The 25,054-nt window shown below is 39.3% G+C and overlaps 1 protein-coding gene across 3 annotated transcripts in view; it reads left to right on the top strand.

The window, feature by feature from the left end:
• cdk14 (cyclin-dependent kinase 14) overlaps positions 1-25,054 on the top strand; it is a 202,693-nt gene that overhangs the window by 143,220 nt on the left and 34,419 nt on the right. For 2 of the 3 annotated variants that reach the window (XM_042423787.1, XM_042423789.1), the window contains 2 exons: positions 5,570-5,709; positions 11,000-11,150. In XM_042423787.1, the coding sequence (XP_042279721.1) occupies positions 5,570-5,709; positions 11,000-11,115 (256 nt within the window). In that variant the 3' untranslated portion in view covers positions 11,116-11,150. Of the gene's footprint in view, positions 1-5,569; positions 5,710-10,999; positions 11,151-20,555; positions 20,610-25,054 lie in introns of those variants that run through there. The other variant, XM_042423788.1, reaches the window with a different exon arrangement.

Below are 25,054 nucleotides of genomic sequence, written 5' to 3'. Positions count from 1 at the left end.
ATCTAGTTGTTACTAAGTATAGAGAAAGAACTTTACACAAAAATATGGTAATGGGTTTATGAGAACAGCATGACCCAGGATGGGTCTTTATAAATCAGACCTTAAGAAATCAAACCAGTGAATAAATATGGAAAGTTTACTGAGCTCAGACTGCGATTAACCTACTACTGTGCAAAAATTAACTACTTTTTAGAGGCAATTAAAGGCTAATTTCTATTAATTGTTAATAATGATTAATTAATTGATTGTCGCAGTGATGAAGAATTCGTCTCACCATATTAATTGCTGAGATCTGAGAACGCAGTGACAAATAGGTTGTAAACAAGCCAACAGTTCAGCAAAGCTGGCTACGATTTACTTTTGTTTTCTCTTCCATATGATTTAGACTAACCTGGGGGTTTGTGTACAACCTGTCTGATCACCTGGACGCTCATGTTTCTTGTAGCAACATTCCAATATCTCAGTAAATGTTATCATAACAGATAGAATGGACGGCCAGAGCTACGCAAGTTGTAATAAACTTAAGTTCTCCTTAAACCACCTTCCCTCCTACTCTCTGTCCGTTGTATAAAGTGTCTCTTTCCTGGAATACTACCTGGCCACAGGTTTTAATACTTTCATTTAGAAAAAGGCAACATAGAATAAGCTCAAATTTAAGATTCATGAAACTTTATTGCCATTTGCACAGGGTACATTTAAATTAAAAAGGGTAGCAAGGTCTGAGAGATATTACATTATTTATAACAATTATTTACAGCACTTCTAATGAAGTACTAGTGCAGCAGTTGGAAGGAGATACTGCACATTAAGAAAAAACAGATATTGCACCAGCAAGGTATTGATATTACACCACACCGCAGCAGCATGTAATACTAGTATAGAAATAAAGGTTTTGAATGCATAAGCATAAATAAATAAACAAGGTGCTTGAGTGCCAGATGTAGGTAGTTCATAGTCCATTCACAGTCAAATCTGGATAAGTTCATGAGGCAGGACTCTCAGTCAGTTATTGTGCTTAAGTGGTGAAAATTCTCAAATTTTCAATTAAATTAGCATAAAAGAACTGGCACATAGTAAGACAGTTGCCTGAAGAAGTAACATAGAAGTTACTTGCTCCCAGGACCCTTGAATACCACAACTTCTTACAGTTATACTGTATGTGGTCTCTTTCTTAATTATTAAAATAAACATGTTTGTCTTGTTCGTTTCACAAGAAGTGTGCATAGTCAATTTGTTACATTAAAGAATAACTGTCAACAACATTTGATGACAAATGAAAAGCAGAATAAAGTGAGTTGAGGGGGATTCTCCCGGCCAGTCAGTCCCCTCCCGGCCTCCTGGCCTCGTTCCAATTCAGGAGGAAATACAAATGTGAAGAAAGAAAGTGAGGTGGAATGTTAATGACCATCACTTCCTCTCTGCTTGCTTTTATCGTAGGCCAGGGAACGATGAATTTGATATGAACATATACACTCACTTTGTCTCTACCCTGAGAGTTGGCTCACCCCATCATGCTCTCTTGTTTCTGCTCTCAGTCAGCCATTTTTCTCCGCACTGTTTTTCTGCCTCCAGCTGTATAAATGTGAATGATTGATGTACTGTAAATCAGTCAGGGTTTATAGTTTTTTTATGTTTTTTTTGTGCTTTCACATGTATAGGAGTACAACCATATACTGAAGTTAACTTAATGCAAAATACAGAAACATATACGGTGAAATCATATAGTAATCATTAGTAAATATGAATTTCGGTGCAGGTATTTATTTTTAGAGACTTTTTAACCCTATAAATCTTTTAATTAAAGAATCAGTGTGTAAGATTTAGTGTGATCTAGCAGTGAGGTTGCAGATTGCAACCAACTGAATACCCCTCCTCCTCCCCCTCCGAGTGTGTAGGAGAACCTACAGTGACTGCAAAACTCGTGAAAAACACCAAAGGCCTTCTTTAGAGCCAGTGTTTGGTTTGTCCATTCTGGTCTACTGTAGAAACATGGTGGTGCAACATGCAGGCTCCATGAAAGAGGACCTGCTCTTTATGAAGATATAAAGGGCTCATTCTAAGGTAAAGAAAACACAGCGATTCTTATTTTCATGAGATTATACACTAATTAAAACATACTTATGAATATTATATTCCATTTCCGCAAAGTCCATTCCACTAGATACCACTAGATCTTACACACTGGTCCTTTAATTTATATTATATATATATATATATAGATATTGACCATATGTACAAAATATGGACAGCTCCAGTCCAGAGGTTATGGATAAACTACATCTCTGGGAAGGTCATCCACCAGATGTTGGAACATGCAGGAATTTGATGGAGCATTAGTGGTCCAACACTGATGTTTGGTGATAAGGCCTGGCTCGGAGTCAATGTTCCAGTTTATTCCAGAGAAGATAAAGAAGAATCTTTATTTATTTAGCACTTTTCAAAACCAGGGTTACAGAATTCTCCAAAAAGTGCAATTGCAAACATAAAATGAGAAAAAAATATGATACATACTTCACTCCAAAGGTGTTGGATGGGGTTGAGGTTAGGGCTCTGTGCAGGCCAGTCAAGTTCTTCCACTCCAAACTGGAAAACCACTTCTTTATGGACTTGGCTTTGTGCAGAGGGGCATTGTCATGTTGAAACAGGAAAGGGACAAACACAAACTGTTGCCACAAAGTTGGAAGCACACTCTTGTCTAAAATAGCATTACATTCTGTAGCATTAAGATTTCCCCTTAGTGGAACTAATCACTCAATCATCACTCTAGTCAGTATATCAACGATGACGCCTGGCATTGCACATAGTGATCTCAGGCTTGTGTGCGACCACTTGGCCATGGAAGCCCATGTCATGAAGATCCCAACAAACAGTTCTTGTGCTGAAGTTGCTTGCCAAAGTGGTTTTGAGCTCAGTACTGAGTGTTGCAACCGAGGACAAAGGATTTTTACATCCTGTGTGTTTCAAGCCTTGGTGGTTCTGTTCTTGTGAGGCATACAGTTTTACAGCTGAGATGTAGTATTGTGCCGAGACAGTCAAACACCATGAAAAAGCACTCGCCACGCACCACTGAAGAAGGAATGCCTCTCTGTGCTCTGAATGTGTCATCACCTGGAGCTGTTGGATAGTTTTAGGAGATAATATCGATCTTACAGCAGATGTGCGCTTATTCACTCGGCCTAGCTGACAGCAGTAGCAGGAAGGAATGTGCATCCACTGTGTGTCAACACTTTACAAAGACCAACATGCTCATATCCAGGTGATTTCACATCTACACATATCTACCTGTTTGTTTCTGCGCCTGCATAGAAACTACAAAACAAAGCCTGAGTCAAGCTTAATTCACTTACGGACACACCAACAGCTGCAGAGGAAATATGGACTTAAGTGGTTTCATGGATGTTATTTTCACCCTAACAATGCTAGAACTTAAGGAATACTCCTGAGATTTAATATTGTACTTCTGTGAACTTGAGGGACATATCCCAGATAAATTGAACAAAGAATGTTCAAAAGGACCTTTGACCTTTTATGCATTATATATATATCAGTCTCTAACAACTCGGCCACAGAGCAAGATCTTTATATTTACTAGATGTTCTGCATATGAATTGAATGAATGAATTATGTTGATTTTGGCCCCATTATAACGCTGCCATTAGACCAAACTTTCTCATACAGAAGACTTGACAGAAATAAAATCTAATGGCCACTTTGCATGAAATTTACTTAGAACATTCCTGCTCTTTAGAAAATGACCCCTTCCATTTTGGACCATCCATATGAGCACTACTTCAAAAAAGTTGCTCAGTAACTGGTAGTCACCATAAAACCTTTTATTTTTTTAAATCTAGATCTCTTTTTTCTGACTCTTCTTTAATCTTTGATTTTTATTAAAATCACTGAATAGAGTTTACTTTATTTCTATTGGTTATTCACGTGGAATAATCTGAGAAGTGCATAGGAGAGAAATAATCTTTGGTTGGACTTCTCACAACTCCCAAACATATTCAACCAGTGACGAGGGGTTGCAAGGACTCATTTAAAGAGTTCACCAGCCAAAAAAGGTTGGAAACCACTGGGAATCTTTTTGGATTGTTGAACATCACATGACCTTCAATTCCAACTGGTGCCACTACATCAAAATGGCCTCATAGCAAAGTGCTGTTCTTGGAGGATGGTTGGATGACCAGTTCAGCTGATCTGCTGTTTAATTGGTCTACGAGTGACTGTATAGCATTGTCCTGTGGTCTGATTTGAAATAGCTGCACTAAGAAAGCAAAAGAGAAACATGGCCATCCTCTCTGCTGAATTGAAACCTTTTCTATTAAGATTAAATTCTAAGAGTGAACAACAGTGAGTAAGCAGTTTGTCCAGAGAGCTGGACTCACCAGCATTCAAACTTTTTTGTTTACTTGTGGCTCTTTGTTCTGAAACATCACACCCTGGGTTTGTGGGAGTTTGTTTACCTCATTTGCAGGATTTCTAGATATCGAAGCTGTCAAAATTCAACACCTCTCCCTGCAATGTTGTGCTACTAGTGGTAGAGACCCCCCCGGTAAAGCTTTGAAAACATTGAATACTGCTTCAATCTAAAGATACAGTATCAGCATTGACCTTAAAAACCCTCATACCGTAATTGATCCAGTGATCTAGGAAAGCTTTTTCCATCAGTATAGTTTCACTCACAGACTAGTTTGTCTTAAAACTTTGCAGTGGAGTTGCACAGAATGTTTCAGCGGTATGAGAAAGAGGCAAGAAGAGGCCCTGATGGACTTCATTAACTTTATCTCTGCCTCTTTGCAGAGTGGCGTTGATGAGTTGAACAGAGATTTACCCTCCCTCTGTCTCTCCACTGATAAGTCGAGTTGAGATCCCCATTGAGAGCCATGGGAGTGGCTGTCAGAGTGCTTGACTTGGGAGCCATCCATGAGAAGCCTGCAGAACATGAGAAGCACTCTGAGCAGTGCGAGCGGCGGGCAGTGAGCTGCGCTGAATAACATCATGTTTATTTAATGCAGTGGATGCCTAATTACTGACTGAATTTGTTGCTGTTCGTTTATTTTCAATCTTCTCCCCCTTAGCACTGCTAGGTACGGCTGGTTCAGGAGTTCAATGACTCCCAATACGAACACACACTCATACACATACAAAGGCACACACACACACACACACATTCACATAGAGTTCGCTTCCGCCTTGGCTCTTGCTTTGATGAATACTCTTTGTTTCTCACGGTGACCCAGTCACCATGTACGAGGCAAGCTCAAAAAAGGAAGGTGTGAGGGTGTGTGTGTATGCTTGTGTGCATATTTGTGTGTTTGAAAAATGTTTTTCCTCTTGAGTCAGCATACCTTCAGCATAATTAAAAGGCTTGTTTTTTGTTGTCAGCAGCTCTGTGAATTGGAGAAAAAGTGAGTTGCTTTCTCAGAGGGATAAATTAATGGGAAGAGAGCTTACTCTTTATTTGATTTGGATGAAATAGAAGTGTTATAATGGGTTGGCTGCCTGTATGGACATTAATATATCTATGTGTACACTATATCTGATAATGGGTGTCTCTTTGTGTCAGGTTGGGCTACGTGGACCATGCTGAGGAGTTGGCCTCCAGGTTCCTCCAGTGCTTCCCAAAGAGCCGGCTGTCAGCCCAGGCAGCGCTGAACCATGAATACTTCAGCAACCTTCCTCCACGGCTCTGGGAACTGCAGGACAGTACGTAACCAAACATACTGCTTACTGTGGCTCTAACATCACTTGCCTCCACTGACAGGTTGTAGAGGTGCGGCTCTATAGCTGTCAGGTTTAATGCAAATATCAGCATGTGAGTTATAATATAACTCAGAGTATAGTATAGGTAAGTAGTCCTCATAAGTCAGTCAGCATTGATATGTTGTATGTAGAAGTATATATAGTATAGTGCAATGGTGGAAAATAACGAAGTGCATTTACTCAAGTACTGTACTTAAGTACAATTTTGAGGTACTTGTACTTTACCTGAGTATTTCCATTTGATGCTACTTTATACTTCCACTCCACTACATTTCAGAGGGAAATATTGTACTTTCTACTCCACTACATTTATTTGACACCTTTAGTTACTTTTCAGATGAAGATTTAACACAATGGATAATATAACAAGCTTTTAAAATACAATACAAAAACACCACTGGTATGGTATGGTATAGTATACTAGTGAAGTATAGCATAACATGGTATATATTCGTGTAGAATATTTCAGGAAAATTGTGTAGCAGTATAGCATAGAATATAATTGAATAGAATAGCATAGCATATTGTCCTATAGTATATAGTGATGTATATATTGGTACAGAATAAAGTTGTCATAATACCAGAATTTTAAACTTTGATACAATAGTAGTATAAAAAAACAGCCACAGGTTGCCACAGATTGAGGACCAGTTGATTTTCTTCCCCATTGTTTCATCGGTGTAGCCTTGAGTTGAAAATCTGATTGTTTTTGTTTATAGCTTTGGTACTTTTGATACTATTGCATGTATAATTAACAGAGATCATATTGTTTTAAACGTGTGGTATTGAAAAAGTATCTAAGCATCGATACTTTTGACAACATCAGTACAGAATAAAAAAGTGTAGTATAGAATGGAATAGTATAGTATATATTAGTATATGATAGAACAGTATGGTATAGCATAGCATAGCATATGAATAGCACAGTCTAGTATTGTATATAGTATAGCATATATTAGTAAAGAATAATACCGTGTAGAATAGCACAATATAGTATGTCTTGTCAAGCTCCTTCTTCCCTTCGAAATAATAAAAAAGTGAAAACCGGCGTGGCGTCATTGTGCCATCTATGGGATTTAGTGAGCTAACTCATGTCAGGAAAAAATGGAAAACAGCGTCGTGGCAAGACTGAAAAATGTGAATCGATTCTTGGAATTTCTGAATCGATTCTGAATCGGCAGAGATAGAATCGTGATTCTTATGTGAGTTGATTTTTTTGCCCTAGTATAGAGTAGTAAATACGAGTAGAGTACAGTAGTAATAACATGAAGCTTAATCTGATGGTCAGCTGTGATTGGTTTGAGTCTCTTTTCTGGATGTTTGTGTGGCAGTTTTCAGGTTTTTATGTCATTGTAAAAATATGTTTTGGTGATTAAATATTGCGAGTCAGCAGAAACAATCCCAATTGTTTGAAGAAGTCCCTGATAACCCTAACACATATTAAATCCAATCTACAAAGGTGCAGAAAGGTCTGTTTTGCTTCCACATACAGTACTTTGCTTGACAGTCAGAAAATTGGCCTCTCTCTCTGTCTGTTTCTCTGTTTCTGTCTTTGTCTCTCTCTTGCTTTGTGTTTTTCTTTTTCTCTTTCTCTTTTTTTGAGCTCCCTCAGCTCCTCTGGATCATACAGTATCCTCCTCCTCCTCTGTCTCTCTCTCTGTAAAGAAGGCGGCGAGCAGCAACCTGGGGTTGTTTTTGTTCACGCAGAGAAAGCCGGTCTTATTATGTGGATGCCGTTGGGACAGTAAGCCCAGCTGGACTTCTGCTGGCCGCCACAACATGCTCAGTTTGATTTTCTATCTTCTTGACTTGTTGTCTGCCCAGAGCAACGGCACACTGAAGCACTCTTTAAACAACACAGTACCTTAGAAACACACAGCATCTTAGCTTTCAACACATCTTAATTTTAGAAGCAGATTGAATAATACTGTTGATTTCCCATGAGTATTCTGAGTGTAAGAGTCACAGCTTTAGCCAAAAGCTTCACAGTTAGGCAATATTTCAATTAATCCAACAGAATTGGGTTATTGCATGACAGTATGTCAGAGATGACTGCATATCCATATCATTTGACAAGCTACACATACATACATCACCAATCCCTTAAGCTGTTATTCATTAGTGGTGTGAAAAGCCTGCTCAGCAGACCTGAGTGAGCTGCCACTGACATGGTGGTAATTTTAATGGGAGAATTCCATTTTTAATTCCCCCCGATTAGGATTTTTCAGCATTATTAATCCTGTTATCAGCACCCAGCAGGTTGTCATGTCTGAAAAGAATCAGAGCGGCGGTCACTAAGAGAGAGAGAGAGAGAGAGAGAGAGAGAGAAGAGAGATGGCTCATTTTGATTTTTGTCATGCTCGCTCGCTCGCTCCTCGCTCTCTTTTCTCTCAACTCTGCCTTTATCTCTCTCTTTCTCTCTGAGTCTCTCTTTTCAGTGTGCACATGTGACACACAGCAGAGCCACTGAGGGAAGAATGGGAGTGAATTAAAAGTTTCATAAAATTAGGACAGGAGTGGATAAACACCTAGTTTCGTGTGTGTGTGTGTGTGTGTGTGTGTGTGTGAGGGGGGGGTATGCTGCGTGCACTTTTGTGTGGGAAGGATGTGTCAAAATTATGCAAATGAGAAATGAATGCTAGATAAAGAACTGGCTAATTACTCTAGTTGTGAGTATTTGGCTACAACTGCTGCATAGTAATCATGTTGGTCCACCGGAATAGACTGTGGGCTCTATATTTAATACACCCACTGCTTCCAAAACAGAAACAAACCAAATGAAAGATACACTGACCAAGAACAACATATCATACATGGTTGAGAAATTGATGAACCTTTCAAGTAAACGTCCCATGTTATCCCTGTAGAGACGAACAGAATGTTTTCTATGGCCAGCTGTGCACTCTATTGTCATGTGTATTATGGATTTATCCAGACAATACCCAGACAGATTACGGGGAACAATGACAGAATTATTGAGACAATGGAGCTCCTGAGGTTGCTCTTACTGTGTGGATTGGATTGTGACATTTTTAATTTGATTTCAGTGAAAGTGTGTGGGTGTCTGGCAGTGCGGAGTAAAGAGAGCAAAGGCTATGGAAGGAAAAATAAAACTTCCCGTCTCTCTGGACTCCGCTAGATTTACATGTATGTGGAAGTGAAACAAAAGAACGTGTTTAGACAGAGAAGTTATCCCTCAGTTCCCCTGCTCTCTTGGAAAAAACCCCCCCTGCTTTTATTTCCAAGTTAGAGAGAGGAGCATGTGCTCTTCTCAGAATGGATCAAGTATCTGAATTTTATATGCCCCACTAGGAATTAGTGGTTTACTAAATAAACAGCTCTTTACCCTCATTGTTTCCTAAAACATAAGCAGAACATCTGTGAGCTAATAGAGGCGGAAGGAGGAAGACATTTCCTGAATTCCTATCTCAAAAAATGGAATGATATCCTCCCCTGCTAATGTAGGCATATATTATGGACATCAATCTGAATTATGCCAACTTTGTTCTTGAGAAATCCTGATTTGTTTCTGCCACCTATGAGTCACGACCACCGTTTCTATGGAGAAGAAGCCAGTCAGAGGTGCAAATCAGCTGTAGCAAATTCAAAATGCTTCATCGTTTCAGATGATAACAAAAATAAGGAGCCAGTATTTTAAAAAAATGTCGTCTTTAGCTTTCACTTGTCATTAGCAGCGCACATAACAGAATTTCAAGCTTTGATGTTTCTTACCACATTGCCCCTTGGGGGTTGTAGTTTACTTCTCTACTTATGTTTTTTTGTACTCAGTCTTGTTCCTTTAACTTTTTTTTTTAAATCAAAGAAGCAGATACTTTCTAACACAGTTGCACATCATTTGTACTGATATAATTAGGTGCACTTTTCATGCCCATTCAAGCCTGAGAGGTGCCCCAACTGTCAGTCACGTAACATTATGAAAAAAATGAATGGAATTTTGTCTTCCAGAATCAGGGCGCCTGAAATAACTCCTCACACTTTGCAGCTTTATATAATGTAGTTTGTGGTGACACAGTAATATTCAGACATACATTTCTATCATGTAATCAAGAAAGTAATCGATGGTGGCTGTCAACATTTCACTCTGTTACATTGACGTTAATATGGAGTCATAAATTCAATCAAAGGCAGCTAAATTTTCCAGAGTATTTCCTTTCTGGCTGACTAAATCTGATTTTTATTACATCTAATGTGATACCAGTAGGTAGGAAGATTTTTTTTTTTAAATTTCCAGGATTATAGTGATAGATTTGTAGTAACCACAGTAGAATGGGAGATGGCCCAACCCCAAACCCCAAACATAGCAAAGAGCTTGGCTAGAGTTAAAGTCAGCGGGTCTGAAAGGGATTCTCAACCTTTTTCCACTGCAGGAAATAAAAATATTGAACTTAACATACAGCCGTTGTCACATGTTGTACTTTTGTTTCCACTGTTCTCCTCACACTTCACTGAATTTAGCTCCCATAACCAAATTTGGACTGTTGATACTAAATGGAAGTTCCAGGTCCTTTCATGGGTTGCTGGCAGTGCTGTTGATCATGACTGGTCAAGCTGATGTGATGTCATATCACAACAAGAAGAACTTCAATAAATATAACAACAGTTAACAGTAAACAGCGGTTTTAAACAGTATCTGTATTGACAAACATATTCAGAAGGAATGGTTATTAAAGGTTCACGTTATGGGAAGCCCCACTTTATGGGCTGTTAAATTCCTGGCTAATATTGGATTCAACAGGTACAACATTACAACAGCATTTTCTTAAGTCTGGTTGGAGAATTTTATTTTTATTTTGTAAGTAGAGGATAAGCCCCTTGAGATGTACCATCTGGTTTTCGAGGGGAAAATAAAAATCACAATATATAAACAAAACAAATTACCTATTACCTATCACCTATTATCATGGCCTGTAGTGAAAATCAGTTATAGTACTTATAGTTTAGTTACTATAGTAGTTATTATAGTTTATGTCAATTATCTAAATGTTCAAAAATCAAAATCCTAATTAGTAGTGTTAAGATGCTACCGATAGCAATTTAAATGACATTCAATGATGCATCTACTTATGAAAACACCCCAATAGTCTTGCAGCAAACAGATATTAAAATATTCACTTTTTAACAACCACCTCTATCTTTAACAACTCATTTAGAACTGTTCTTCTCTCTGTCAGCCTACATAGTTCTAATCCGTGTGCATCTTCTCCCCCTGCAGTGTCTTCTATCTTCACCGTACCAAATGTCAAGCTGCAGACAGAGAGCGGGGACAGCATACAGGTGTGTGCACGAAGGAACAGTCATGGAAAGGCGTCCTCTGGCAGCAAACACTGACCTGAGGCAGCATCCTGCACACGACTGCCTGACAGGTACGTTCTCATTACCATGCAAGGAGCAGACACAAACAGTATGCAGCAACATGCAGTTCTACACGCTCACGAGCAGAAAATGAAACACACGTACAGAAGCAAACATGTGGTGAAATGATCTTTAATGATCTTTATAGAAAAAACAGGTTCACTGCAGCAGCTAATAGCATGGTTACTGCAGGCCCCAAAAAGTGTGTTCTTTTTCTTTTGAAATTCAAGGTTATATTTTAACATCTGCTATTTTAGCAATGACTGTAGCTGAATCTACATTTTTGCCTTTTGTTCTATCTTATATTAATTTACACATTAAACAGCCTTCCATTGGCAAAGTAGTGTATGCTAATGTCACAGTGAACCACATTTTGACCTTGAAGAAGAAGCGTGTGTTGTCATTTCTTACCTAAGGGCTGGAAGCATGCTAACACGCTAACATGAATGCAGGCTTTGTGGATTGGTCTGCGTTTATAGCTGCTTAAACTGTAAAGCAAGATACGTCTTATAAGATATGTGAACAAAATCAAAATTAATTTGTGTTTTTGACATTGGAAGTCACTGTTTGATGCTCAAATAGTTAAACACAAATCAGATTGGTTGGCAACAAAATTGTATGATTAAGTTTCCTTCAAACATGGAGCCTTTTTTCTACATTTCAATGCCAGCCAATGAACAAGAATTGATCAGAAGATTTTTAATGGAGATCTTTCCCTAACCTTAACTAAGAGCTGCCTGTGTTTAAACATAACCATAAAATTTTTAATAATGCTGTAGTTTCTACCAGCAGATATTTAGAGCAAGATTTAATATTTTGTTGCGTTGTCACTGAACATTTCGCTCATACATTGATTATAAACGCTTTCGCAACTTGCCAAATACATTAATCAACATCTTCTCAGGAAGAAAATGTAAATCTGCTAGCATTACGTTTCTAGCAAAAGCATCACATGTACGTGTTTAGCCACGCACCACAGGCATTTTCATCAGGATGGGGAACAATTATTTAAGCATTTAGCACACCTACCGAGCGCACCTTACAACACCATGAACAGCACCTCAGCAGACGAAAAAATATGTTTTGTCTCCCAAAATCCACCGAGGTATTCGTCAGTGTGCACAAGCGCAGGCTGCTGGCTAATGGCTAAAAAAAAAATGTAAACATAACAAGGTACAAATTTCTTTGTGGTCTATAAACAACTTTATAGGTTATAACATGAGAATAAATTTAACTTACATCTTCACAATGGTATGCCACGAGCTGGTCGCAAGTTTACAAAGATTAGAACATCAAAACATGAAATCACAGTTGTACCTCGTTAATAACAAAATCTCAATTAGAGTTTCTTTTCTGGAGCTCTCAGGACAACCACCACTTATGTTTGACCGTCTTAATACGATCTTTTATATATATTTATATATATTTATTTCCACCGTCTGTGACTGAAAATGTACTCTTGCAGTGTGTGCAGAATGCAAAGTTTCATTGCCGGATACTGACAGTTAACCGTTTGCATACTGATAGGTTCTGTCAGAAAGGCGTCATAAGCTAGCAACAGCCTTGACAACGACACATTGATTGATTGACACACATACAGACAAATCAGTGTTGAATTCAGACACATGGTGCATTGTTTATGTTTTTACATTGGGTTAGGTAATAATGAGTGAGACAGAACATGATAAACATCTATGTAAGGGCTGAAAACAAGTATCATTATAATTATTAGTTTAATTGTGGTGAAAACCAGGATAATTTGGTATTGAATGTTGAAAACTGGGACATTTTAGTGTTTTACAGGTCTTTGTCAAGGACACCATATATAGTCATATATGATCATTTCTAGAGACGTGGGTTGTGGTGTGAATTGTTTCTGTGCAAAGTGTATGCACATAAATTTCTGTTATACATGGAGTTGAATTTAATAAAAAAGTTATGCTAAATGTTCTAAATCTAGTTAGTACTAAAAAGCATGTGATACCATGAAATATACCATGAGATACAGCATCCGAAAAACAAACATGAATGATATGTTTTAAGCAGATATCCATCGTACAACAGTTTAAGACATATTTGATCATTAGCTGTTCAGTTCATCAAGCAGTCCTATTGACAGCTCTCTAGCAAACACTTATCTCCATCCCGCCAACCACCACAGTCTCTCTTTAAACACAGACACCATGAGATCAGTCCCGTCTGCAGTGAAGCAGAGAATGCAGTAATAGATGAAGGAATGGCTTTGAGTGGGCGAGGAGGGTGTCCTTTTCTTTAGAGACGGGGGTCTTATTCACTCCTCACATAAAGCAGCACTATTTGCATGTAATAAGAGGTGCAGAGGCCAGGCATGGGGATAATGGTGGGTCTAATGATGGACTCGGGATTGTGAGGGCCAGCACAGGGCCACAACACAGCGCTGTGAACCAGATTATATCTATAATTACTGACAGGTGCAAAGACACGCCAGACACATCTAATCTTCAACTAGTCATTTCCAACTTTCTCCACTATTTTACTTACCGATGTTTCCTCAACACATCCCTCTTACACACAGAGTAGACGGAGGCTAAATAGGCTGTATTTACTATTCCACTGAATATCCTGAAGTGTGTGTATCCTGATCTGGAGGCTCATGGTGTTTCTGTGTGTGTGTGTGTGTGTGTGTGTGTGCATGTGGAGGGTGGAAGTCACCCCACTGAGAGAGCTGTGTCCTCTCAGCTGCTGCATTTACATTGAAATCAGCCTCTTTGTCCAGGCTGGTCCTAAAGCCTGACAGGCTGAGAGAGCTTCACTGATAGGAGCCTAATCCCTGTGTACACATTCACATTAATACACTGACAAATTACACCAACACACTTATACGTTCCCACAAATGTAACTCATGCACATATTTAAATTGGGTTTCCCATCAAGTAGTTTTAGACTTAGAAAAAAAAAGACAAAGATATATAACAGAGCCTCAGTATTGCTCTATTTGTTATAATACTGTCGCTAATAACATTATCAAATAAATAGCAATGAAAACTGTCACATAAAGTATTAAACAGAATTTCTATCTATATATTTATAATGGAAAAAAGTGAAGGAAAGTCTATTATTATGTATATCCGAACACATAATGACCACTTATTATGAATGCAGTCTGTTTATTTTGTTTGCTTGGTTTTTGTAGTCAGTGTAACCAGTTGATATCACAGCACAGCATAGTTAGTTCAAGTTGCAGGGCAGTTTCATCCAAATGCTGTTTGAAGTGATGTATATACACGATAATGAAACATTAAAATGAAAGATATATGAGCTGCATGAACAGTAGATTTTTTTTGTTTCAAGTCTGCAAGCATTTACTGTGAGCTCACTGTATTTTATAGCCCCAACAGCTGTCACAACAACATTATACTCTCCTTATCCAGCATTATGCATGCCTAAAGCATCATGGTAACTGTATTGCCTGTCAGAACATTGATATTGGATGATTCTACAACATTCTGGATTACAATCAATGATGATGTTTTTGAATGTTCAGTACAGACTTTTTTTAACGAAACTATTTCTATAATTTTTGCACATGGCTGCTATGTTATGGGAAAGTATGTCGGTATGTTTTTATATGTATTTTAGTTGGGAGGAGCATTTTATGCCTTTATTGGATCACCAAGTATAGAAGTGACAAGAAGCGAGGAGAGAGAGAGAGAGAGAGACAGAAATGGGGAATGGCATGCAACAAAGGTCCCTGGTCGACACAAACCAGAAACGTTGCGTTTCATGGTTGGCGCCATAACCCCGAGGCCACTGAGCACTAGAAAACCTGGAATATTGCATGTCAAATGAGATACACCATACAAGGGATGAATCGAATAAGTCACTGTCCTTCCTTCCTTCCATCAAACTCGGCAGTAAGATCTGTGTAATCCAGCTTGGATGAAACATCCTTTTTTATGGATATTGCGAACCCACATATTGTCCCGAGGCGTGGATGTGTGCAAATAGATTTGAATTCATTTCAACTTTAGTTTTCCTCTTCTTCTTCAGCCCCTGACTAATGCACATATTCTCACAGATATTTATTACAGGGTGATCTTAACTCTTCAACTCCAAACAAAGATTCAATTGACCTTGGTTATCCAATATCTGTTTTAAAGTTGTTTAAAAAACACAAGATTGCAAAGCCCCTACAGGCATGAGGCCCCCGTAGGACAGCAACATTCAATCCCCTCCCCACAGCAGCTCTGGCTGGTTACTTGTAGTTTAGTATGCCTTGCACACTGATTTATCTGGTGGCATAGAGCTACGTATATACTGGTAAAGCTATGTTTGAGCAGTCCAAATACACCTTCTGAACAGACACCTGCCAGCCAATCAGAAGCAAGTATTTTCCTTAGCTTTCCTGCAATTGTTAATTATTTCACACAGGACTGTGCATGATAGGGACTACACAAAGAAATGACTTATATTATTTAATAGAATATATATATATATATATATAACTGTGTATGAGCATATTCCTAAAACACTGATCCTCTGGTTGGGTAAAATCAGAGGTTAAAGTGGTGAAGAGAAGGGGAACAGGAGAAAGGGAGAGTGAAGGAGGGAATAAAGGAGGAATGGAGGCAGAGGCTTGCGGGAGCGGGGCAGGGTTTCTTTTTGTGAGGCAACGTTGTATTATTTATAGGAGGTGGTGGAGGCAGGCCGCTTCAGACGGAGCAGAGCAAAGAAGGCGAGCAGCCCCTTTCTCTTTTGTGGGTCTATTCCCAGTGGGCAGGCTTTGTGCTGGCTGGATGGCTGCCTTTGAGGAAACCCGGGCAGCTATTGAGCCGAGAGTGAAGGCCGGGCCTGACTCGCCCGCACTGAGACACAGCAATACTACAGCACTACAATGTCTGTCACTGCTGTGGCCAGAGAGGAAAAGAAAAGGACGGAGAGAGAGTGACAGAGGACGGGGGAAATAGTGGGAGTGTTTGATTTTGGCAGGGATGGAAAGAAAGAAAGAGTGTTTATTGTGGTGAGAAAAGAGACTGCCAGAAAGAGATAGAAGGAGTGGATTGAAAAAAAAAAATGGAGGCAGGGGTGGAGAAGACAAGAAAGGGGGAAAGTGTAAAAAAGGCAGGTCTCCTTTACAGTACTGCACTGCACTGATCTATGTTTATTCATGATTCTGCATTATTCACAAGATTAGCTGATGCAACTTGGAGCCGAGTGTAGGCAATGGCTCCCCCCGTCAATCCACTCAGTGACCACACAGTTCAACTCTGAGTCCCAACAACAAGTGGGAGACAGCTGCCCTGTCTCTGAGCTTCAACACACTTGACAGATACTCGAGGCTGGAGTATATGAAGAATTGGAAGCAGTGAGCTCACAGTCAGAATACATAACAAAGTATAAAACATTGATTCAATCAGGGAGCGAAAAGCAACATGAAAGAGGTAAAATCAACAGCTCAATGCCTAAACCCAAACAAGAATTTAGTCCGTTGTATTTTGAAAGCAAATCTGCAGAGGCTTAAAGCATTGTTACAGATGTGGATATTTGTGTAAAGCAGTTCTCTCTGATGTCATTCGTTTTGAATTCTTTTATTGGTTTAGCTAATCATGTTAAATGTGAGAACTTAAAGCTACATCATTTTTTCTTCATCTTTTAAATACATTTTTATACTAACAATGGGTCAAATGCAATGTGAAAGTTGTCGCTCACAGTGACAAACCCACAGAGAATTATCATTAACAGTTGCAGTTCCCCTCAAAGCGTTTTAGCGTCTTTCAGCTAATTGTTTTGAGTTTACTGTCAACAATTTTACTGTAAGGTTCACTTTCACTCAGCTGTTTTCAGTGAAAAATGCTCTGATAAACCCCCTCTCCAGCACCAAACAGCAGATAGACAAAGTTAGCAACTAGCTAGTGAACAATAGTGGAGCATTTAGTAGCTAAAGGGCCAGATATTTTCCTCAGGAGTTGGTGGAGACCAAAGCAGAGCTAAAAGGAGAATGAATGTCGACTTACATTTGTCAGGTGGACACAAACACAACTCCATATGAATAATGATGTTGTTCTGCGTCCGATGAAAGAAAAGCTATGATGTGTCAGACGTAGCATAGCATGAAGACTGAAAGCAAGGGGAAACAGTTAGCCTAGCTCTGTCTAAAGGTTACAAAATCCACCTAGCAACATCTCTAAAGGTATTTTTGTGGCTTTTTTATGTTTTTATTTTGAGTGTAGAGAGACAGGAAACAGAGGCCAGAGTTTGAGTCAATCTGACCAAATAACACAGGTTTGAAATTGCCCTAAAACTGTTTGGTTACGGTTAGGGAAAATATTGTGGACATGGTTCAAGGAAACCATCATTGTTGGTAGAAGACGGAATGCGAACAGCGGTCTCTCGTGTTATAGTCAGTCATTTTCTATTAGTGGCATTATGGGAACGTCGTGCTACTGTACTTCCTTTTGTTTTTTTTAGAAACAGAAGTCATTATTTGCATGACCACAAGAACTCACTTGTCAGGAAAATGTAGATGGTTTTACGTTCCTGAACAAACAACTGATGCTAGTGTTTTTCTGGTCTCTTTCATTCATCTCAGACTGCATCTTGTTACTTACTCATGAACAACAGTCAACATCTTTTCCTTTTCTTTTTTTTTTTTTCAAATGAAATCAAAAGCATATTTTTGTACTAACTTTGATAGCTGATGTCATACAGTTGAGTGCCGTTCTCTGTGCTTCTGCTGGTCACCTGGCCGGGCTCCACACAAAGCAGCAGCCTTTCTACACTGTGTCTGTGCAGTCAGCCGTCACAGGTCGGCCACAGGACACTCTGGCCCTGAAGCATCACTGTGTCACTTTGAAGATAACAGCTACAGGCAAAGCTAGTCTGTAGTGTCCGGAATGTAGAGGTGCCAGCTATTTATCTAACCACATACACACACAGACACATACGCACTCTCGTACTTGCCTTAAGGTATCATCCTGTTGACCATGCTACATTTTTGGGGGGATAAAACGCAGGAAACGTTCATAGTGGTGCAAGCATTTCTCTTGAAAGTAAAAGCAATATTTGTCCCCTGGTGTGTTTCCATCCTGGTGTCTTTCTACTAAAGCCATCAGTGTCCAAAACTTACAAAGTCAACAAGACAGAAAAGAATATTTTTGGCTCTGTAGAAAGAAGAAATAGATTTGTGCGGTCCATAAAAATGACCTGTCAGAAAGTTTTTCTAGGTAGAGGACAAAGTGATTTAAAGTATATCCCTGCTGTGAGCCTGAGGGGGGGAAATAGGAGGTGGGGGAAGGAAGGATAACCGGAGGCATAGCCTTGAGAAATGGAGAGCCTTCAGTCAAATCAGCCGGTTTTAACTCTCCCACTGCCTCTTATAACCGTACAGCTTCTGTGCCTGCCAGTAATGTGGGCTTTCATTTCATCTTATCCTCATGGAAAAGCTTTGTGAAGGCACTAGATGTTAACCGCACGTCTCCAGAATTTGTTAGAATGTGTATGCAGTCACTTTTCACCCATGTTTACCTCATTTAACATTTTACATCCATATGATGTTCACACCCAGGCTCTCATTAAACCTGATGTATGCGATGTGAATGTGCACAGAGTAGGTACTGCCGTTAGTTGTTGTGGAAATGCTGAGCATATTTTTTTATATGAAAAAGATGTTTTGTTGTTTGTGCGTCTTTCAATATTAACTTCTTGTAGGCTGCATAAAGCTGAAATTAAAATGTGCTGCAAGACTTCACATTTTCATTTTTATTTCTTGTCATTCTCTCCTCATTCCTTTCCTAAATCATCAACCATACTCCTACAGTCCTGAGCCGGATATCATTTTGCTGATATGTGTGTGTGTTTTTTTAAATTGCATGCAAAGTTTTCTTTAAGCTCATTTGACTGGGCTTGAATGAAGTATCCCAGCACCCTTAGCTCTAAGAATTACATCCATATTCTGCACCTCACAATTTATATCCAGTGCCAATGTTCAGTATAAATACAGAAAGTAATGTGTTTGTTATGCAGGGGAGCAGAAAGCAAGTGCATAGTGCATCAGACCTTCATGCAGGAAACTGGAGATTATAAACTGTATCCTTATCCTTAACCAAGTGGCTCACCTTGGTTGCCTAACCTTAATCATATCTTCACCATAGTTTAATGACATTACTCTGGCACAGAGTAGAGTTAAAAAGTGGAGGTCAATGACAGTCAAGCAATCAGTGAATGCAAATAAAGCCAAACAGGGATAGGCAGGCAGGAAAAAATAAAGAACAGGCATTAACAGGCAGGCAGTTAACAAGAACTATAGGACTGGAACATGCAATAGACAAACTGCCAAAGACTTAGGTAAAAGGGTGGTGTATATACGGACTGACTAATAAGGAATGAGGGGCATGTGCACAGGGTGTGGGTGTGGTGTCCATCACAAGAACACACTGAGGGCAGTTATTAGAGAATAACAAGCATTAGGCATGGACGGAATACGCAGAAAGATGAAGAAAGTAGCTATAAGCTAACTCTGGTGCAGTACATCAAATGCTAACATTTATGTTTAACACTGTACATGGTCCCAGTAAATACAATACAAAAAAAATGTATTAGTCTGAGGTTTCCTATGACACAAGGTGTTGTTTGGTGTGGACTTCCACATAAAATGAGATCAGTCAAAGCTGTCCATGTGTTATGATGAATTAAGTCTGGAAATTTAATAGACAGCCCAAAGCATGAAGAACACATCATGACTTGCTTAGGACTTAAAACCCAAAGTTCAAGATGTAGGACATGGCTTGATACATTTGACTTGCAAAACAGTGGCCTGTAGTCCCACCTCTCAGTAGCAGCGGGACCCTGGGTAGGTTCCATTGTATCGCTGCAGGTCTCAGGTTCATGTGTAGATATGTGTGAATTCCCCACTCTGATTATGTGATGTGTCATTATCCTCACAGGAGAACTTTGTGAGGCAGACGGAGTGTTTCTGACCTGCTTCTTGTTAATTGGTAGTGCATCATGCTGCTACCAGTGTTGCTGTTCTCACACTCTTTGGGTCCATATGGTTTGACCACATTTTGGATCAGGTCTAATTATCATCAGGTCTGTTCTAGACATTTTTTATTGCCCTCATGGACTTTTTGGATCAGGCTTTTTTTTAAATGAATTTATGCACAAAAAACACCAAAAATTTGGATACCTGAATAGTAGTAACCTGCATTTACCACTGCAGTACTTGTGGTGTTAGCATTAGCAGGCATGCTAGTACAACTGCTAACAGAGCTGGAAATGCAATCTGAGTTTGCCAGACTAGCTACAGTAGCAGTAACATTACTACAGAAATAACAGCATTAACATTAGCAGTGGTACGTAATTACTTAATTTTCTTCTTCACACACTCACATTCTCTCTCTCTCTCTTGCTCTCTCTCTCTGGGTGAGGATGATTGACAGGTCAGGGGATTGGATATGATGAAGTGTGAGATGGTCAGAAGAGAGGCAGAGTTAGGCAAGACAGAGAGAACAAGAAAAAGAGAAGAAGAAAAGAAAGAGAAAAGGAGAAGGAGGATGGAGAAGGATTGTGGTCGGCTCATGGTCCCCCCTGGGCACACACAGAAACTTGTCTGCTAGCTTGTTATCAATTCCTATAAGTAGAGAGGAAAGGAGAGGAGGAGAAAACCAGGGATGAGAGAGGTGAGGGAGGGGGAGAAGTGGGGGAAGAAGCTGGACAAAGGAGGAGGAATGAAGACAAAACAGAAAGTAGACTGAGCAAAAGGAGGAGACAAAGAGGTAAAGAACAGAAGAGGAGGAGGAGGGAGGAGTCCTCCAGAAGGTGCAGGAATTGATTTCATGTGTAATTTGTTGATCAGCGGCGGCAGCAGATGCCATCAGCCTGACATGTAGGAGGAGATCTGACTCCCATTATCATAAGCTCCCCTCTAGTCACAATAATACTCTCCTTTTCTTGCTCTCAGCTCTCCATCCTTCCCCTTCATAACAAGTTTGTCATGGTCATATTAAGATTATTAACATGTCTGTATGTCCACTGGGTGACATAAAGAAAAACCCTCTGCTCTTTGTTGAAATGAAAAATGCTTTCTGTTTCCACACACATTTACCCTTCTTAAAGGGAAACCTAGAAACTGAGACGGCAAAATGATATGACAGCAGTTTGCTGGATGCCTCCAAATAGCTGTAAACAAATCTCAACAACGGAGGATGTTTTCCAAAGATGCAAAAGTGCCATACCTTTTTTCACTCCGTCTCTCTATTTCCCATTTTTTTTCCCCCTCTCCTCCTCTTTGCTCCACCATATGGCTCTCCCTAATGAGCATTGCACATGTACCTCCTTCCTTTTTTGCTCCATCCAAAAAGAAAAGAAAAAGCAATTCCTTCTTATGTGTTGCAGCCAACAGCTCCTCTGCAGCAGCAGATCTGGAGCTTCTCGTCTCAGCTGAGTGAATTAGTGTCAAATGAAGTATGCTAATGAGTTTAACTTCGTCAGCCTGCCATTTGAAACGTTGTGGGATAATGAGTTGAGCTTCAGATTGATGGTCCAAATTTTTATGCGGGAACTGTATGCATGTCACCTTCCATCATAAGCTCTACCTCAGATTACAGTGGTACATTGTCTGAGCAACAAGGCTCAATATCTGTCATGCATTTAGTCCAGTAGCTCATACTGTGAATGCAATGATAGTAGTAGAGATTAGGGAAGTCAAATTTGAGAGCTGGAGCATCATCACTTTACAGAAATACACCTGCACGCTTCAGTTGTTGGGAGCCAAGCAACAGGGCATCCAGCAAGGTACATGGCACACCAGCACAATGAGGACTTGTCTACTTAGCATTTACATTAGCAATTCCCAACATGATTTACAGAAAGTCTTGCAGAGATCTGACCCACTTTGTGTCTGTATCTTTTCAACTACTTTGCTTTGTAACTCACGAGCAAGTCAGTTAGCTAGCCAGCATTTCATTGAAAATCTTCTGTTTTGCATTGGCCTAAAGTGGAGACCTGAACGCGGTATGTGCCCACAACTTTTAGTCATGACTAAACCCGACTGGTACTACCAAATTTGAGACCCGAACACGACCTGAGATCTGAGGCTATATTTTTCTCATTGCTTTCCCATAGATGTAGTGATGTGCGTGCTTCATACTGACAAAAAGAGTTTTTCACAATTGAAAAACTAATCTGACAAAGGCACAAATGGTCAGAATATATCATAGCAGCCCACCAGCATAAAACATAAGTAGCTAACACTAGCACATAAGCCATTCCTCTTAGGTTGCATGTTTAGTTGAAGTAACAATGCACATATTGCAGCTAACTATCACCATAACATCTCATAATAATAAAATCATCTGCCTCACCTGTTAGGCCACACCCAATATTTGCCAGATTAAGATGGACCATAGACTCAGAGCATCTTTCATTATCCAGAACAGAGCTTTGTATATCACTGCAATCTCTAAATAGCTAGTGGAATTTTTATCTGTTGTCACAACAAGGTTATTATGTTTCCGCACTGCAAAGGCCTTCCCCAAAAGTCTTCCCTCATAGCAATGGTAATAAATTGTACTCAGTTTCTTTGCTGACCAAAGGAATGCAGTTCAGATTTTACTTTACTTTTCCTGCCTATTTTAAATGCATGTCACACCAAACACTTTGGAATATCGAATTTAGCGAAGAGCTGTTGAAAAGGCATTGAAAAGATGATTTCTTTGAAAAGATTAGATCAAATTTTGGTGGCAGTAAAGAATGGAAGCTCAGAATGGCACCCAAATTAGCTATATTCATCGGTCATTTCTTAAATGAAAAAACTCTGAAAACATTACAAGACTAAATGTGAGTTGAGCTGTGGCCTGATTCTGGCAATTGTTGGACTCTACTTCAGTCAGTCAGTTATGTGGATCCCTTCTGTGCTTGGCTCCCTAAAAATCACATAAGCTAAACACATAAGAACAAATTGCCAAGACTAGAAATAGAATAAAACATTAGATTAGAAACGCGAGTTTTTTCAAGAGGTAAATGATTCATGAAACAGAGAGATGGAGAGACACATGATGATGTACTTGTTGAAACAGTGTTTTTTTTTTTTTGTTTTTTTTTTTATTAAAGCATAACACAAGTGTGAATATCCCTGTAGCTACATCACTAAGGTTGGTTACTATGGATGTCCCAATCATTTTTATTTTACCCATGATCTCAAACGAATGATTTCATATTGAGTATCTGCCAAGTCCCAGTCCAATCTAATATTTATATTGTATTTTTTACAGTATTACACTGCTCGTTAAGAATCAAGTAAGAAGTGGGCAGTAATGTTAATAACATCAATCCATATGTCAGTGTGGGTGTTTTCAGCTTGTTCTGCTGTTCCAAATGGCCAAAAAATGTACATTTAAGAAATGTGTTCACACAACAGTTACTGTGTACAAGTACAGGAGTAGAGTCAGAATTACAGTTTACAACATAAACTAGTGAAAATAGTCTGTGCTCCCTCTTTTATGGCAGTCAGAAAATGCTAAATTCAATTTTTTTTCTCTCTCTCTCATTTTCAAATCAAAATATTGGTCATTTCACATTTTAAATGCTTCCATGCAATTCAGACAAACACAGACCCTCAAGCATATCCACACAGGTATGAAGATGAGAGGACTGATAAATATGCAGAGGGTCTAGATGCTTATTATCCAGAAGACATCTAGTTTTACCCTCAGAGGAAATGACCCTGCCTCTTCCTGCCATGTATGGACACAGTCTACAAGAATGTGATTTTCCCTCCAGACCCTGTTGATTCTGTATATACCATAGCACTACATATTGCCCCATAAAAATCAGATTGAGAAGCCAGTCTGAGGGATGTAGTGTGTGGACAGTGGAGCTTTTGTCCAATGAACATTTAGCTGCTGAGGTGGACTGAACAAACTGAGGAGCTTTTGTGTAAAGAGGGAAGTGTGTGTGGGCAAGCAAGTGCTTGTGTCTGCCTATATGTGTGTTCACGTGTGTGGCCCTGTGCTCAGACTAAACCAAGGGGAAAAGCAGTATGCATCAGTTTGCCAATATAGTATCTAGATGTGTTGCTTTCATTAACAAGATTCAAAGTGTGAAGTCCCGCTAGTGGTCCCCCGAGACTCTAATGTTTACTGCAAACAACATACTGATGATTTTTCTGTTCTCTGGGCTTTATCTGTAGTGGGGCAAAAATGTAAAGTTCGTCCTTAGGGTAGTACCAGAGAGGTCACAAGGTCATCAGAATGAAGAGGGTTTATCCCCTTGGGAGCAAGAATGTGCTCTGCAGATTTCATGGTAATCCTCTCATTAGATAATGAGATATACTGGCGCAAAACTGAAGAGTGATGGAATCTTCAAATATGGAAAGGGTTCATCCTCTGGGGAGCATAAAGGTGTTTAGTAAATTTTATGTCAATCTGGCCATTAGATTTTGATATTCCTCGAGAATGAGCCGTCATTCTTGACGTTGAGACTAGTAGTTTGATAAAGCAATCCTAACTGAAGGTCCACGTACCCATTTTTTTCTTTTTGGGGGGTTTTACATATCACATGCATCTCATGATTGAATGGAGTTTGCTCAGTTTCCACAGTCAAGAATTAACTGTCATGCCTGACTGTTAAGCCAACATGGACAACAAGTCCTTAAAGTGTGATGGATGAAATCAAAAAAGCTACTGAACATGCATGTCAACAGTTCCCTTGCCATGACAACTGGGCAAACCTCATCTGTTGATGAGGATTATGTGATACAGTTGAAAGCTCCGGAAAAAGCTTGTACATGAACTTTGATTTGAAATTGGTGGTCAACATTAATATTTATTATTAATCTTTTATAATGAATACAGTTATTAATGATAAATATTCACATTTCAGGGGATCAACAAAACATTGTGGTCATTGTTGAACCTTGCTCAACATTTGCCATGATTCT

Source organism: Thunnus maccoyii, chromosome 10, assembly GCF_910596095.1.
Source record: "Thunnus maccoyii chromosome 10, fThuMac1.1, whole genome shotgun sequence".
NCBI classification, from domain to species: domain Eukaryota; kingdom Metazoa; phylum Chordata; class Actinopteri; order Scombriformes; family Scombridae; genus Thunnus; species Thunnus maccoyii.
Note: the sequence above shows the minus strand (reverse complement) of the source record. Positions and strands in the feature narration are given on the sequence as shown.